Below are 19,069 nucleotides of genomic sequence, written 5' to 3' on the forward strand. Positions count from 1 at the left end.
TTAGGACAGAATCCCATCCATTTTTGTAAAAGTGTGCTAATTTCTACACTGAACGGTTTCCCCGTCAGGTTAATTGTAGTTACATCACTCAGTTCTTCATGGTCCAACTCCTCGTTTTCATGTAGCCTCTCTCTTCCTGCGCCTCTCCCTCTCTTGCCCCGCCTTGTCCTCCTGGTGTAAATGGACGTTTGTTTATTTCCTGATTCCCTCTCTTCATCCTCATACTTCCCTTAAAAAAGGATTTTCTGTGCGTGTCTCGTCACTATTGCCACCTCTTTCTTGTTCACTCTTGCTTGTGTGTGCAGTGTCTAGTGATGTGGAGCTAGAGTTAGCTGAGATCACCCAACTTGTTTTCAGTTGTCTTGCTAGCAAACGTGAACACCCTGCCAATGTTGTAGTCTACTTCATCCCTTCAAAGTTTCTTTGCTTTTCTAAATTTTATCTCATCCTGATGTTTTTTGATTATATCGTTGAGGATAGTATAATTCTTCTCTGTTGCTTCAGGGATGTTAAGCTCCCTGATCTCTGCCTCTAAGCAAGCAATTTCCCTCTGCAAGTCTCTGACCTTCCTGTCTGAGTTCTCGATAAGGATATTCATTTGTTTATTTGAGTTGTCCGAGAGCTCTTTTCCCATGCTGCTAATAGGTCCTCATCCAGATTGTCAAAGGTGGGGAAGATCTGCGATCTAAGGCCTCTGGGTACTCAATTCAATTTGATATAGTTTTAATGTGGCCCTATCCCACAACTTAGATGTCTCGTTCTTTCTTTGTTTTTCCAATCATAGAAATTTATTTTTTCGGCCCTCATTACGTGGTGGATTCCCACTGATTATAGAAGCGCTTGCTCCTGATCCCTTACTCAGATGGTTAAAGAGGTCCCCTGCTTCTCTGTCCCTATCCATTCTTCTAGTCTATATCTTTTGCTATATTACAAGTGACCTTGGCAGCCACCTATTTAATGAACATTGGGTATACTGTTGTTAGTCTGCAATGGGCAAAATGGCGCTCTAAATTCTATCCCAAGTACAAATCAGTTATGGCAGGTAATCTGGCCCAGTGCACAAGGTAGGGAAAAAAACACCAAATCCCCACGCGTGTGGCCAGCAGACCACTCTACTATATATACAAATCCTCTGCACACGTTTAAAAGTAAATACATAAAGTTTCATAAAATATCCCAATGATGCTTGTCTTTGCATTTTCAGATGTCTTTAATTCAAGATCTTAAGCCTTCTTAGACAACCCGTGTTTTGTCGCTGTTACAGGAGATTACCCCGCGACTTCGTCAGGGCTAAGGGAATATATAAACAAGTACTTGTTCGTGTATGCAATGGTAGTAAGAAAAATGAATCTTTCGAATTATTGACAAAGTGATTTTGGTGACTTGTGTGAATTATAAAATAATGAATATTACTGTGTGGAAATCCATGTGAAACTGGTGTTGTATATGCTTTTCGTACAACTTCTTTGTGTATCAATTTATCAATGGGGGAAGAAAGAACAAACAAAGGCCCCCTGTCATTTCTGTTATCATTACAAGACATACAAGTACAGTTGGTATTCGAGACTTATTCGAAACTCCATTATATGAGTACTCCTGTGGTTGGTAAGGTGTGAGCATGCAATAAACCCATTTGGTTTAATAATCCTGAGTTTATTTATTAATTCTATTTCATTATTTTCGTGGCTAAGTAGTGCTTCCTCATGCTGTTATTCAATAGTAAATACATGCTGACTATATTGTGTAGTTAAACATGTGTATTGGAACGTATTTTGTTGAAATACGATACCTGAGGTCAGTTTCAAGTAGTCGCTAAATATAACAGAGAAAAGGGCACATAAGCTTAAGAATGGCAATTGGTACATTCTAATATGGTGTACTTGGTAACCATGAAGGATCCCCCTACCTTAGCTCCAGTTATAATTCCAACCCCAAGGGGTTCCTATAATTTCTGCGCCTGGAGAGGTACACTGTTTGGTCTCGTGTCCGAATATCTTCATGTGTTTCCAAGTGTAAGGGAGTTTCTTTTAGAAGAACTGCCCCACCCTAAAGTGAAATTAACAATCTATTAATATTTTTATCCCTTATTTGTCTGTCCCATATTTTGACTATACTCAGTTTTTTCACTTCTTACCAGCAGTATTCGGTAGAACCCCTTGAATCTCCAGGCCATGGTGTGTTTGCCGTGCAAATCAGTAGTCTGCAACCGACCATCCCGGCATTGTCTTAAATAATGGGAGTGCAAGGGTGGACTAAACCGGTTCCCAGACCCATTTTGGGCACCATCTTAGAGTGGTGTGTCTGGGCCCCTGGGGGTACTGAACTAATTTAGATTCCAGTGCCCCAGGGGTCCACATACACCTAAGATGGCGCACAAAAGGAGTTCAGTACCCTAGGGGGCCCGACACACCACTCTAAGATGGGGACCAAAATGGGTCTAGGAACCGGTTTAGTCCGCCTTTGCACTCCATTATTTAAGACAATGCCGGGATGGCTGGTTGCAGACTGCTGATTTGCACGGCAACGGCAAACGCCACGGCCTGCAGATCCAAGGGGTTCTGCCTAATACTGCCAGTAAGGAGTGAAAAAACGAACGTAGTATAGTCAAAATACGGGACAGACAAATAAGGGATAAAAATATTAATAGATTGTTAATTTCACTTTAGGATGGGGCAGTTCTTCTAAAAGAAACTCCCTTACACTTGATAGCACATTAAGATATTCGGACACGAGACCAAATAGTCTACCTCTCCAGGCTCAGAAATTATAGGAACCCATTCCGGGTTGGAATTATCACCGGAACTAAGGTAGGGGGATCCTTCATGGTTACCAAGTACACCTTATTAGAATGTACCGATTGCCATTATTTAGCTTATGTGCCCTTTTCTCTGTTATTTATAGACTACTTGAAACTGTCCTCAGGTATCGTATTTCAACAAAATACGTTTTAATACACATGTTTAACTACACAATATAGTCAGCATGTATCTACTATTGAATGACAGCATGAGGGAGCACTATTTCGCCACAAATATAATGAAATGGAATTAATGAATAAACTCAGGATTATTTAACCAAATGGGTTGATTTCATGCTCGCACCTTTCCAACCACAGGAGTACTCATATAATGGAGTCTCGAATACCAACTGTACTTGTATGTCTTATAACGATAACAGAAATGACAGGGGGCCTTTTTTTGTTCTTTCTTGCCCCCATTGATAAATTGATACACAAAAGTTGTACGAAAAGCATATACATCACCAGTTTCACATGGATTTCCACACAGTCATAATCAATATTTTATAATTAACACAAGTCACCGAAGTCACTTTGTCAATAATTTGAAAGATACATTTTCCCTACTAACATTGCATGCACGAACAAGTACTTGTTTATATATTCCCTTAGCCCTGAAGAAGTCGCTGGGTAATCCCCTGTAACAGCGACAAAACATGGGTTGTCTAAGAAGGCTTAAGATCTTGAATTAAAGACATCTGAAAATACAAAGACAAGCATCATTGTGATATTTTATGAAACTTTATGTATTTACTTTTAAACGTGTGCAGAGGATTTGTATATATAGTAGAGTGGTCTGCTGGCCACACGCATGGGGATTTGGTGGTTTTTCCCTACCTTGTGCACCGTGCCAAATTACCTGCCATAACTGATTTGTACTTGTGATAGAACTTAGAGCGCCATTTTGCCCATTGCTGACTACCGACTGTCTAGCTAATGTTCATTAAATAGGTGGCTGCCAAGGTCACTTGCAATATAGCAGATAATATAGACTAGAAGAATGGATAGGGACAGAGAAGCCAGAGACCTCTTTAACCATCTGAGTAAGGGATCAGGAGCAAGCGCTACTATGATCAGTGGGACTCAACCATGTAATGAGGGCCGAAAAAATAAATTTCTAAGATTGGAAAAACTAAGAAACGACGAGACAACTAAGTGGTGGGATGGGGCCACATTGAAGCAATAGCTCAAATTAAATAGAGTGCCCAGAGGCCTTAGATCGCAGATCTTCCCCACCTTTGACGATCTGGATGAGGACCTATTAGCTGCATGGGAAAAAGAGCTCTTGGACAACTCAAATAAACTAATGGATATCCTTATCGAGAACTCAGACAGGATGGTCAGAAACTTGCAGAGGGAAATTACTTGCTTAGAGGCAGAGATCAGGGAGCTTAACATCCCTGAAGCAACAGAGAAGAATTATACTATCCTCAACGATATAATCAAGAAACATCGAGATAAAATTTAGAAAAGTGACGAAACTTCGAAGGGATGAAGTAGACTACAACACTGGCAGGGTGTTCACGTTTGCAAGGAATTATGATAATCTTATTCCTAGCAAGACAACTGAAAAAACAATCTGGGTGATCTCAGCTAACTCTAGCCCCACATCACTAGACACTGCACACACAAGCAAGATTGAACAAGAAAGAGGTGGCAATAGTAACAAGACACGCACAGAAAATCCTTTTTTAAGGGAAGTTGAGGATGAAGAGAGGGAATCGGGAAATAAATAAACGTCCATTTACACCAGAAGGACAAGGCGCAGGAAGAGAGAGGCTACATGAAAACGAGGAGTTGGACCAAGAAGAATTGAATGATGTAACCATAATTAACCTGACGGGGAAACCGATCAGTGTAGAAATGAGCACACTTTTACAAAAAGGGATGGTATTCTGTCCTACAAATGCAGGAGTCTTATGCAAAACCAAGGTAGATTTTTTCAAATACATGAGGAGATTGAAATTGAAAAAATTCATCCCACTCAATCCTATATGAATAAAGCACCTGAGAAAAATTGCTCTGACTTAGTTTGTAGTGATTTAACTGTACAAGATGTATATGACACGAGAAAGTTATTATCCATATCTGAACAAGAAGGTGACCCTTACACTATGAGTAGAGTACTAAGTGATTTAAATGTACATATGGACACCGACATAAGTAGTGGATTAAAAGAAAAATCGAAATGGACACCGCAGCTGCCTGCAGGCAGCAATTTGGACATTTTTCATAAGTTGGTATTACTAGACCTAGACAAGTACTCCTACACGCAAGCACATTACACCAACAGAAGGGATAATCTCACCAAAGGAGAGAGAGCGAGGCACTCTTTGCACTACAGTCAGATAGTGGGATCACCATACGAGAAGCGGCTAAGGGGGGGCAACATGGTCCTAATGAATAGTGCTGACTTATGAGCATGACATATTATCTCCGCTCAGTGATATAACATGCTATGAAGCTCTACCTTGTAATCCTATTTGGTCCCTTATACAACTCATCAACACCAAACTTAACCCCTTCGCTGCTGCGGACATTCCGCTGCAGCGCTGGGGGGGGCAGGGGGGCAGCGCGGTGGGCCTGTGCTCATGACGGAGCCGCTCCGTCATGAGCCACAGTTGAGCTGTGCTCATGACGGAACGGTTCCGTCATGACTCCGCCCATTTGCGTTGTCGCCCCGCACAGGCGGGGAAACAGCGCCGCGCAGGCGGAGCGGCCGCCGACAGGATTGTCATGACGGAACCGTTCCGTCATGAGCACACGCCAACCGTGGCTCATGACGGAACGGTTCCGTCATGAGCAGGGAAGGGGTTAAGGGATGGCATGACCAATGCCTCCTGGACAGAAATGAATACACCTACCTTGCGCTAGACAGTCCCAGATACCCCTGCATAAACACTCTTCCCAAGATCCACAAGAACCTCGTTTTCCCCCTGGCAGGCCTATAATATCCGGTATAGGGGGGCCAACTGAAAGGATTTCTGAGTATGTGGATACTTTATAACAGCCCTTTGTCCGCAACCTACCATCACACATCAGGGACACCAAGCATATTCTGAGCACCCTCACAGACATTGCATGGGAGGATGGTATGACACTTGTAACACTAGACGTCATAGCACTTTATACAAGTATCAGACATGACCTTGGACTACAGGCCTTACGTCACATTCGAGGCCGTAGATCGGCCAGCCTTTGGGAACACACTGAAATACTTTTGGAGATGACAGAACTTATTCTGGACAACAATGTCTTCCTGTTTAAGTAAGGGTGGTACAAACAAAAACAAGGGGTGGCTATGGGCTCAAAGTTTTCTCCCTTGTATGCTAATCTATTCATGGGCAGACTGGAAGAACAATGGATTTGGAGCGAATGGGATGGGAACTGGAATGACTCTATCTTATTCTGAGGCATATTCCTAGATGACTGCCTCATGGTTTGGACAGGCTCCACCGAATAACTTCTTGATTTTTTCACACACCTTAACAGCAATGACAAGAACATCAGATTTACGTTCCAGTATAGTCAGAGGAACATTACATTTTTAGATGTTGAACTCTTCATTCTAGACAATAAGATCGAAAGCAGACTATTTATGAAACAAACAGCTTGTAATGCAACCCTTCATGCCTCAAGTGCGCATCCAGGTCATCGGATAAATGATATCCCATATGGCAAATTTACACGGGCCAGACGCAACTGCAGTACGGAATTGGATTTTAAGGACTGTATAGAGAGAGCTTGGCCACTAGATTTTCACGCAGAGGGTATACATAGGGCCAAAGAGAGAATCTCTAAGATCAGTCGACAAGACACTCTAAAAAACAAACCAGAAAAGAGAGAGAACAAAACAGTACGTTTAATTATGGTTTTTAACAAGCAGGCAAACAAACTAACACGCAGTATGCGTAGACATTGGCACTTACGGCAGACAAGACACTGCAGGAATTTGCAACACCAAGGCCTGAGATTACCTTTCGCAGGGGTGTATACTTAAGAAATATTCTCAACCCCATCTACCCTAAAATGTAACAAACATCAAACTGACTTACCCCACACACTTTGGGCTTTTTCAATTGTGGCCACTGCTCCATGTGCAGATGGGTCACTGACAGAAAGACAGAATTTAAGTGACCTACCAATAGGGTGTACAAAATTGACAACAACATCACCTGTTTCACAAAATATGTAGTGTATGCTATTGAGTGTAAGTGTGGACCAAGATACATTGGAAGTACCATCAGGAGCCTCAAAGAGCGTATTGGGGAACACATAGGGCTGTAAAGCAAGGGTACACCAGATATCAGATTGCCACACATATAGCAGAATGTAATTCTCAAAGCACACATAGAATGTTCTCCTTCTATGGCTTTGATGTCACACACAAAGCCCCAAGTGGAGGTAACAAGGAACTAACACTCGGGAGGAAAGAGGCGCTATGGATTATGAGAATTAAGTGTCGAACAGGGCTTGAACACGGACCATGAGCATCAATACTTCCTTGGGGATTAGCCCGTACCCACTTCTAAAGGAACTCAAACACTGGCTGGATTACATATCCTTACATATCTGAATGTAAGCAACCATGTTAAACTTAAGCTCATACTCTGAACAGATTACTAGAAGCTACTTTATGTGGATTTAGGATTTCTAAGAACACCATGCCATTATCATAGTTTATAGAGCACTGCCGCTATCATCCCTACGTATTTTGTTAGACCACATACTGTTGTAATACATGACTCTTTCCACATTAATGTAGTGATCTACTCGTACTCGATACCTGACATGTTGACTATGTACAGTGAGGAACTGAGGCATAATGCCACTGTCCTCACCTAACTATGTCACAGAATTCACATTGCATAACGTTTCGGAATATGCTTTGGATCTGCTACTAGCGAGAATCGAGACAGACTGCCACGGTCCGTAATAAGTCTAAGAATTTACAGTTAAATATTGGGTTCACCCAACTATGTCACGATCTTCACTATCAACAAAACAAAAATGTCCCTATTAGGAAAGGCCTACGGGATTATCCTTTAGTCAAGTGTCTGATATTCACAGATTCTGTTGGTTATCTCATAGACAATATTTCAACATAGGATCTACATACAGTAGCTTGTATTTGCACTAAATAAAATCTAAAAATACTTATCAGTAAAATCACAATTATTTATTGTTATTAAACAGCAAGCTAAAAAATGAATCACATAAAAATATCCTTCCCTCCCAGAATGGGTTACAATCTTTTAATAAAGTTCAATTAATCACAAAAATAAATCCTTGTGAATACATGTCACAAGAAACATCATAAGAGTCGACGCGGCGTTTCGGTGATTTCACCTTCTTCAGGACTAAAAGCAGTTTGATCAAATCTAAAAAGAAGGGAAAGTTTTGTCTTAAAGTAAATATTGACTAAACAGTGCAATATACAGTACTACATTTCATGGCTACAGTATGTATCTTAAGTCTTAAATGGCTAATTGCCTGCGTATAGTTCCTACTGAGTAAAGCAAACACTTAACAGTATTGTAGTATTTCTAAAGACACGTATATTGTTCAAATTTATTTTGTTCTTATTATCAGATAATGATCCGATAATTATTCTTTAAGTATTATATAAATTTATATAAAAGACCCCACTCATACCTCAATTCTTTTGTAATAGAAGGGGTAGACGTAATAATAGACTGTCCACATGGAATAACCCTTCACGATAGAGGTATCTGGTGTTGATTAGGCCTATAATAGAAGTAGAAGTCATCACTTAACATTATACTCTGCTGTCATTAATGGTTCTTCGACATTACTTGGACTGCATTGGCATACCTTGTTTTCAGTTGAATTAAAAAATATATTTGTCCGTAAGAGCTACCGTGGATATATTCGTTTTTTCAAGAGAAGCCCACTTTAAAACTTTTGCGGATAGTTTCTCTAGGGCAACAAATAAAAGGAAAATCTTATTTAATCACTGAGGTTTTTTCTTTTTTTAGAAAACACTCAAACTAATACATTTGTGACATTTAATCACTTTTGCTCACCACAAAATTCAAAGGCGTGTAAATCCTTTTCGTTTCTTCAACTCTTTTCATTAGATAAGGAAATTACATCTGACAAGTCTAAGAAAGTAGATTTTCTCAATTAATCACTTTCCTCTGTTCGATCCTATACATAAAGAGAACACAATACATTATCACTTTATGTATTGCTGTATATTAACTTAGCATAATGACAGTCATATTAATGCCGTATTCTGTTGACCAATTTTTGTTAGATAGTGTTGTTCTTTTGTATTTTTTTATTTTTTTATTATTATATATATTGGGATTAATTACTAATCCATTCACAGAGTATGTGGGCCCAGAGAGGGGGACAATAATACATTCTACCCTTCCAATTTTGTCGTTACTAGGTGCTAATAATAATAATAATAATACAAACTTTTCTTAGAGTCGTAAGAATTTAAACGAATTAGCGGCTGAAAAATCAATTGTACAACGTGTTTGCAACAGATATCCAGAATACTGGTAGTTAGAATACTAACATTCTAGCAGTGAGCCGTATTGGTATAAATGCTACATTCTCTTACAAAGATTACCGCTGACGCTCAGGTCTTACATTAAAGAGTGCGGTCAATTAGAATGCTCAGTGGTGCTTGCTTAGTCAAGACCGGTAGTTAGAATACTAGAATTCTAGCAGTAAGCTGTATTTGTATGAATGCTAAATATTTTTACAAAAATTACCGCTGACGCTTAGGTCTTTACATTAAGGAGTAACTGAAAAGCTCAGTCAATTAGAATGCTCAGTTGTGCTCACCTCGTCAAGACAAAACGGCCTCCCTGCTCTTACGGATTCCTCGATAACAGCGTATCTAGGGGGTTTCATTTTCCTCTCTTATATACCCGGTTGTGTCGGATACCCTCATTGCGTGCTTTCGCGATCGCGTCACTTCCTATTTCATCCGGAAGGAGTATGTATTACGCGTTATACGGGCAGCCATCTTGAAAAGGACCAATAAAATGTTATATTTAACCTATTGTTTCATACTCATCCTATTTAATTTCAAAATAAATCTATTTGAGTATTGTCGTTTTTGTTATTTTAAGTTGTTCTTATATAACCGGTTATCTCAGATATCCTCATTACGTGCTACGCGATCACGTCACTTCCTGTTTCATCCTGAAGGAGCACGTATTGCGCGTTATGCAATGTAACACGGGCAGCCACCTTGAGATGGGCTAATAGTGTTATATTCCACCTATTGTTTCATACCTATTGTTTAATCCTAATCCTCATCTAATTAATATGAATACGTTTTATCGTCAAATAACAAAAATAACAATACTTAAATAGATTTATTTTGGAACCAAATAGGATGAGTATGAAACAATAGGTGGAATATAACACTCTATTAGCCCATCTCAAGGTGGCTGCCCGTGTTACATTGCATAACGCGCAATACGTGCTCCTTCAGGATGAAACAGGAAGTGACGTGATCGCGTAGCACGTAATGAGGATATCCGAGGTAACCGGTTATATAAGAACAACTTAAAATAACAAAAACGACAATACTCAAATAGATTTATTCTGAAATTAAATAGGATGAGTATGAAACAATAGGTTAAATATAACATTTTATTGGTCCTTTTCAAGATGGCTGCCCGTATAGCGCGTAGTACATACTCCTTCCGGATGAAATAGGAAGTGACGCGATCGCGCAAGCACGCAATGAGGGTATCCGACACAACCGGGTGTATAAGAGAGGAAACTGAAACCCCCTAGATACGCTGTTATCGAGGAGTCCGTAAGAGCAGGGAGGCCGTTTTGTCTTGACGAGGTAAGCACAACTGAGCATTCTAATTGACTGAGCTTTTCAGTTACTCCTTAATGTAAAGACCTAAGCGTCAGCGGTAATTTTTGTAAAAATATTTAGCATTCATACAAATACAGCTTACTGCTAGAATGCTAGTAGTCTAACTACCGGTCTTGACTAAGCAAGCACCACTGAGCATTCTAATTGACCGCACTCTTTAATGTAAGACCTGAGCGTCAGCGGTAATCTTTGTAAGAGAATGTAGCATTTATACCAATACGGTTCACTGCTAGAATGTTAGTATTCTAACTACCAGTATTCTGGATATCTGTTGCAAACACGTTGTACAATTGATTTTTCAGCCGCTAATTCGTTTAAATTCTTACGACTCTAAGAAAAGGTTGTATTATTATTAGCACCTAGTAACGACAAAACTGGAAGGGTAGAATGTATTATTGTCCCCCTCTCTGGGCCCACATACTCTGTGAATGGATTAGTAATTAATCCCAATATATATAATAATAAAAAAATACAAAAGAACAACACTATCTAACAAAAATTGGTCAACAGAATACGGCATTAATATGACTGTAACTATGCTAAGTTAATATACAGGAATACATAAAGTGATAATGTATTGTGTTCTCTTTATGTATAGGATCGAACAGAGGAAAGTGATTAATTGAGAAAATCTACTTTCTTAGACTTGTCAGATGTAATTTCCTTATCTAATGAAAAGAGTTGAAGAAACGAAAAGGATTTACACGCCTTTGAATTTTGTGGTGAGCAAAAGTGATTAAATGTCACAAATGTATTAGTTTGAGTGTTTTCTAAAAAAAGAAAAAACCTCAGTGATTAAATAAGATTTTCCTTTTATTTGTTGCCCTAGAGAAACTATCCCCAAAAGTTTTAAAGTGGGCTTCTCTTGAAAAAACGAATATATCCACGGTGGCTCTTACGGACATAAATATATTTTTTAATTCAACTGAAAACAAGGTATGCCAATGCAGTCCAAGTAATGTCGAAGAACCATTAATGACAGTAGAGTATATGTTAAGTGATGACTTCTACTTCTATTATAGGCCTAATCAACACCAGGTACCTCTATCGTGAAGGGTTATTCCATGTGGACAGTCTATTATTACGTCTACCCCTTCTATTACAAAAGAATTGAGGTATGAGTGGGGTCTTTTATATAAATTTATATAATACTTAAAGAATAATTATCGGATCATTATCTGATAATAAGAACAAAATAAATTTGAACAATATACGTGTCTTTAGAAATACTACAATACTGTTAAGTGTTTGCTTTACTCAGTAGGAACTATACGCAGCCAATTAGCCATTTAAGACTTAAGATGCATACTGTAGCCATGAAATGTAGTACTGTATATTGCACTGTTCAGTCAATATTTACTTTAAGACAAAACTTTCCCTTCTTTTTAGATTTGATCAAGCTGCTTTTAGTCCTGAATAAGGTGAAATCCCCGAAACGCCGCGTCGACTCTTATGATGATTCTTGTGACATGTATTCACAATGATTTATTTTTATTGTGATTAATTGAACTTTATTAAAAGATTGTAACCCATTCTGGGAGGGAAGGATATTTTTATGTGATTCATTTTTTAGCTTGCTGTTTAATAACAATAAATAATTGTGATTTTACTGATAAGTATTTTTAGATTTTATTTAGTGCATATACAAGCTACTGTATGTAGACCCTATGTTGAAATCTTGTCTATGAGATAACCAACAGAATCTGTGAATATCAGACACTTGACTAAAGGATAATCCCGTAGGCCTTTCCTAATAGGGACATTTTTGTTTTGTTGAAAGTTGATACCCCGTCCCTTTGTAAGTTTCACATTGGGGTAACTCCCTTGTTTTTTTGACTACGATCTTCACTATCACAGTGCCACACGTCACATGTCACAAAACACTATCATGTTGATTAGTTCGGGTCAGAACGACAAACTACTTGGATATCATGAGAAATCTCTTATAAGGATGTACTTATGTATAAACGCCACATGCACGCTACCAGAAATGCCACACTTCTATGGTAGTGCACCTCAATGCTATCATGTGCCCCTACAGATACTGATTTGTAGGAAATAGCTTTTAGCATTTGGGCATACCACTGGCCTTTTGCTAGCAACATTTTGCTAGTTCTTACTAATTTCGATTCCAGTGCCCTGGGTGTCCCGATACACCATTCTAAGATGGTGCCCAAAATGAGTTCAGTACCCCCGGAGGCCTGACACACCACTCTAAGGTAGCGCTCAAAATGGGTCTAGGAACCGGTTTAGTCCGCCCTCGCGCTCCATATTTAAGGCAATGCCGGGATGGCTGGCTACAGACTACTGATTTGCACGACAAACACGCCACGGCCTGGAGATCCAAGGGCTTCTACCTAATACTGCCGGTAAGGAGTGAAAAAAAGGATGTAGTGTAGTCAATATACGGGACAGACAAATAAGGGATAAAAATATTAATAGATTGTTAAGTTCACTTTAGGATGGGGCAGTCCTTCTAAAAGAAACTCCCTTACACTTGGAAGCACAAGACCAAATAGTCTACCTGTCCAGGCGCAGAAATTAAAGGAACCCCTTCCGGGTTGGAATTATGACCGGAACTAATTTAGGGATATCCTTCATGGTTACCAAGTACACCATAGTAGGATGTATCGATTGCTATTCTTTAGCTTATGTGCCCTTTTCTCCATTATTTAGAGACTACTTGAAACTGACCTCAGGTATCGTATTTCAGTATAATACTTTACCATACACATGTTCAACTACAAATTATAGTCAGCATGTATCTACTAGTGAATGACAGCATGAGGGAGCACTACTTCGCCACGAATATAATGAAATAGAATTAATGAATAAACTCAGGATTATAAAACCAAATGGGTTGATTGCATGCTCGCACCTTACCAACCACAGGAGTACTCATATACGGAGTCCCGAATACCAACTTTACTTGTATGTCTTATAACGATAACTGAATTGACAGGGAGCCTTTTTTTGTTCTTTCTTTCCCCCATTGATAAATTGATACACAAAGAAGTTGTACGAAAAGTATATACAACACCAGTTTCACAAGGATTTCCACACAGTAATCACTATTTTATAATTCACACAAGTCACCGAAGTCATTTTGTCAATAATTTGAAAGATAAAGTTTTCTCACTACCATTGCATACACGAGCAAGTACTTGTTTATATATTCCCTTAGCCCTGAAGAAGTCGAGGGGTAATCCCCTGTGACAGCTACGAAACACGTGTTGGCTAAGAAGGCTTAAGAACTCGAATTAAAGACATCTGAAAATACAAAGACAAGCATCATTGTGATAATTTATGGAACTTTATGTATTTACTTTTAAACGTGTGCAGAGGGTTTGTATATATTGTTAACAAGATGTCCCAGCGTGATTTTTGGGAAATCTGCAGCCGACAGCCCTCCAATCATACTGATAAGGCTACGTCCCTGCAATAAAATAACAGAAAGGTTGGATGAAATGATGGGTACAACAAGGAGAGGGTGTCAATAAAGGGGGGAACAACAAGGAGAGGGTGTCAATAAAGGGGGATTTCTATAACGTGGATTTTTTTGTACTGTCAAAGTGACCAGCATTCTCTGAAATTACTGGAAAGTTTTGCATTTGTGTGGCTGAAATATCTTGCCACATCAGTATATTGCTATCAGTGTGGTCCAGATTCTTTACAAGGTATTGGCTATTAGTTATCACATCACAATTACATTTTTGTTAAAGTAAATGGCATGTTTCAAAATGTATATGTCGGTCAGAAAGCATTTAACTCCCCTTACCCCGGGTGGGAAGACATACCGTGGGCAGTGATGTACTGCAAAATGAGTAGTAACGAGCGAGTGGAAAATGTCAGAATTCCAGCAATGTGGTGTAATTGTGCAAGTACTGCACAGGGAAGTCATTTGATACCAAAGTCACAAACCTTAACTTTCTACCTTTCTTTTCCCTTGGCAGCCCAACATTGGAAGGCTGGGTATCCCCCATGGGCCGTCTGGCGAGAAAGTAGCCGTTGTTACAGTTGACGATTGTGATACCGCCGTGGCTGTGCGTTTCGGAAGTCTCATTAAGAACTACACCTGTGCTGCTCAAGGAACTCAGACAGGATCCAAAAAGTAATGAGCCGCTAATCTGAACCCTGTAGTGATTTGTTTGAGAACTGCATTATTAATTCCAAGAATACCATTAAACTGGAATTATGCCATCTTGTTGACTGCAGATTAGGAAGATATTATTTTAAAATAGTGTTGCCTTCACAGAGAGTGTGATGGTTCAGCAGTATTGCTGAGAAAAGCAAAATTCATGTACATGCATGATGGAACTAATCGTAGCCAATGGCAATTACCAAGGGTGCATTCCAGTCCATATAATTTTGCTTCACTGTAACAGTACATAGAAGGACCCATCAAAAGCAAATCAATCTTACTGCCATCCCAAATGGTGCGGTCCGCCGCAAAAGGTAAGTCCTGTCCCGTCTGAGGGGGTGCACTTTCAAGCACAGATCAGTTTGGCTTTGTTGAGCCTCATCAGTGCAGTTCAGCCTGAGTTTCTGTGGCACAAGGAGCTGCAAGGCCCACATTTAGACATACCTAAGGCTACTCAATGTGAAAAGCAAATAGTAAGCAATGGAACTAATCATAAACACTAGTAACAAGTCTAGGCACATTTTATTCCATTTGTGTTTTGCTCACCGAGCCTTTGCTGACCAGGACCAATCATATGCAAAATGAACTGGGGCCCTCCACAAATGGGAAGTGCATCTCCCTTGATTGTGAAACACAGGAAACCCACAACAGGTTTTGGCCACCTTGGTCAGTGGAACCAGGGTGGTTCCATTGATTTCTTATGTCAAGTCTGCAGTACCACAGAGGATACACAAGATACATTTCTGTCTCTTGTATCTGCACTGCAGGAATCTCCAGAGGCAATGTGTATATCCCTTTTAGGGAGTGGACCCCAAGCCTTACTGCCAACCACAATATATGTGTACTATTAGGAAACTACAGGGATCTAGCTTCTCAAGGAATGGACTAGCTAACTCTGTGCTGCTAAGAAGGACTGAGTTTGAGCTTAAGGGTACATGTCCTGGAATAGTAGTCTAGTAACCTCTTTACACCTGTAACTGTGGTGTCTTTGTTGCTGCTTAATGAGGTACCCTGAAACAGTGTGTGGCAATAGGGTTAGTGTCGGTGGTAACCGTCCAAGTTGGATGGTTCCAGAATTTATTTCAGTTCAAGATCATATATGCGTTGATTAAACACATGCAACATTGAAATGTGATTGTTTCTCTTTTTTTATGTCATACAGATTTTTCAAATTTTATTTTTATTTTTTAACCTTAGGTCTTTGGATTTGACTGGTCCTCTGCTGCTCGGGGGAGTTCCAAATTTGCCTGAAGATTTTCCGGTACAGAATAGACAGTTCATAGGCTGTATGAGAAATCTGTTCATTGACAACAAACCAATAGACATGGCTAGTTTTATAGCTAATAATGGCACCATTGCAGGTAAGGACAATTCAATGTTTACGTTATGGGAAAACGAACTCCATTCAATTGGAGGGAGGGAAGGCGTTTACAGCAGTGGTGGCGAGGTTCTGCAAATAGGTCTCAAATGGGGAGAATGATAGCTTGCTGAAGGACTTAGAGGAGAAACATGTAAAATAAACCATGGTCCTGACATTTGCAGGGGTACGAATTGTCCACCATATATTTAAAGTCTAAAAGTCAAGAATCATTTTCTTCTGGCAGCTGTGTTTCAGTTCTAAACAGCTGATAAATTACCTTAAGAGGATCAGCTTTTTCTGGAAAAAAGGTAAAATTTCTGTTTTCCAGTGATAAGGAGAGGGTCTAATATTTTCTATACCTAAACTCATTGCGAAATACCGGTCATGTGTTCACTCGTAATCCAGTGCGTACCGCCGGTGATGGATGTGGGGCATATTTACATCAGAAGTACTTGCAAACTATTGGGGTGTGCTATGCAATTTACCAAATTCTCTTGCTGGATCCCGTGAAAGATCAGGAAAAAACGGAAATACTACTCGTTACTGCATTAAACTGCTCCTTTACTGTGCCTTGAAGAAAAAAAGAATCCGTAAATTTTTGTGTAGCATACTCGGGTTTATGACTTGTTTAGATTTACTTATTTATTGGAATTCACACAATCCCTTGGAGTATGTTTAGAAATATGTAAATTGATATGCTTCTAGGCAGATTTTCTTTGGTCCTAATAATCAGAATTCCCCCGGGCATACGATCTGCACTTTTCTTTATCTCAATCTTCTCCATATGAACATTGTAAAATGAATATAAAGACGACCCTCTTAAATAGTTAGAGGTTATCCTGAACATCTGGAGTGGGTCATGCCCTCTTGAGCGCTACTGTAGAACATAAACTAGGTATTGTATTGTATTGTATTGTAACAGTACTTGTTAAGCGCGATTGCTGCCCGAAAGCGTCCAAGCGCTGAATAGAAGCAGGGAGTGAGCTAGAGGCAATCTAGGAGGAGTCGGAATTGGCAAACAATAGGGTCTTTAAATTTTTGCGAAATGAGAAGAGGTCAGGGTTGGATCGGAGTGAGATTGGGAGGGCATTCCAGAGTTTAGCGGTGTTCAAGGAGAACAGCCTGCCCCCTGACCTGGCTCGCTTCACTCTGGGAGCAACAGCGAGGAACGCCTCCGTCGACCGAAGGTTCCTGTTAGGTTGATAAGGAATGATAAGGTCGGAGTTGATGGCTGGGGCTGTTTTCCAGAAGGCGTGATGCGCCAAGCACAGCGCCTTGAAGGTAACTCTCTGCCTCACTGGCAGCCAGTGAAGGGTTTTCAGAGCAGGTCTGGCTGAGTGAGTACGCGGGATTTCTAGCAATGTGCGGGCTGCACAATTTTGAACGACCTGCAGTTTTCGGAGGGTTATCTCCGGGGCCCCTACATATAAGGCATTGTTCGAATCCAGACGAGATTGGATGAGGCCTTGTACCGCCACCTTTTTAGCCTCTAAGGGGAGTAGCGGGAGAACCTTCCTCAAGATCCTAAGTAGGCCAAAGCAGGTGGAAGACAGTTTTTTGGCCTGAGTAGAGAAGGAGAGTTTATTATCCAGCCACACCCCCAGGCTTTTGACACTGTCCTTGGGGGTGGGAGGGGAGCCCAGAACGCTGGGCCACAGAGAAGTGAAGGATACGGGAGAGGTAGGGCCTAGGAGCAGAAGCTCCGTCTTATCACCGTTTAGTTTTAGGGAGGAGTTGGTCATCCATCCCTTGACGTCCACCAGGCAGTTCAGGAGGTCGGCTGCGGAATGCCTATTGTTCTTCGTGGCCAACGAGACCACAAGCTGGGTGTCGTCGGCATATGACACAATTTTAATGCCATATGGTTCGACAACACCCGCCAGCGGCCTCATGTATATGTTGAACAATACAGGGCTCAGAGAAGAGCCCTGTGGCACTCCGCAGCTCAGAGGTTTACTTGAGGACACCATCTCTCCGTCGAAGATCTGAAACGACCTCCCAGACAAAAAGGAATCGAACCATCTTAAAGCGTCACCTGAAACTCCGATGTTATGGAGACGGTCAAGCAGGGTGGTATAGCTGACCGTATCGAAGGCGGCACTTAGATCAAGGAGGATCACTGCCACTGATCCTCCCTGGTCCAGTATCCTTCGAGTTTCTTCGGTGACGGCTAGCAAGGCGGTTTCGGTCCCATGCTTTGGTCTAAAGCCTGTCTGGGATGTGTGTAGTAGGGAGTGGTCCTCCAGAAACTGGACTAGCTGCGCGTTTATATGCTTCTCTAACACCTTGCTGGTCCAAGGGAGAAGTGAAATGGGACGGTAGTTGGAATAGTCGTTTGGGTCCAGGCTGGGCTTCTTCAGCAATGCCCGTACCATGGCCTGCTTCCACACTGTGGGGACTGAGCATGCGGAAATAGAAGTATTTAAAAGATCCCGGATGACAGGCAGAGTGGCTGGGCTTGCCTGTAATAGAATATCTGGAGGGGCGGGATCACGGGGGGAGCCAGATTTTACTTGTCGTGCCACCTTGCTTAGAGTGTCAAGGTCCAGAGGAGCAAAATGCTCAAGGGAAGGCTGATCTGGGTGCCGAGGTGCTTTAGGGGGGGAAGAGTGAAGTATATCCCGGGTTATGTCTGAGGTGGGGAAGGTGGAGTAAATTTTTATGACTTTATTATGAAAAAAATCCGCAAGCTCGTTGCATTGATCCTTGGTTTTGTTGGATGGGGGTGCCGTATTGGCGATGGAACAGTGTTTTATGATCTGGAAAATTTCCTTAGGTTTAGATTTAGCTTCTAAAATTCTCTCAGAATAATAAGTTGCCTGGGCCGTTTTGATCCCTTCTTTATAGGCTTTGATCGCCTCTTTATAGGAGGCCTTTTTGTCTGGGAGGAAA

The 19,069-nt window shown here is 40.7% G+C and overlaps 1 protein-coding gene across 2 annotated transcripts in view; it reads left to right on the forward strand.

Annotated features, from left to right (window-relative positions):
• The window catches only part of CELSR1 (cadherin EGF LAG seven-pass G-type receptor 1), a 457,515-nt gene that overhangs the window by 297,250 nt on the left and 141,196 nt on the right, over positions 1-19,069 (forward strand). For both annotated transcript variants that reach the window (XM_085654077.1, XM_085654076.1), the window contains exons 6-7: positions 14,630-14,787; positions 16,015-16,178. In XM_085654077.1, coding sequence (XP_085510203.1) covers positions 14,630-14,787; positions 16,015-16,178 — 322 coding nt within the window. The remainder of the gene's footprint in view (positions 1-14,629; positions 14,788-16,014; positions 16,179-19,069) is intronic.

This window comes from Triturus cristatus, chromosome 4_1 (assembly GCF_964204655.1).
Source record: "Triturus cristatus chromosome 4_1, aTriCri1.1, whole genome shotgun sequence".
NCBI lineage: Eukaryota > Metazoa > Chordata > Amphibia > Caudata > Salamandridae > Triturus > Triturus cristatus.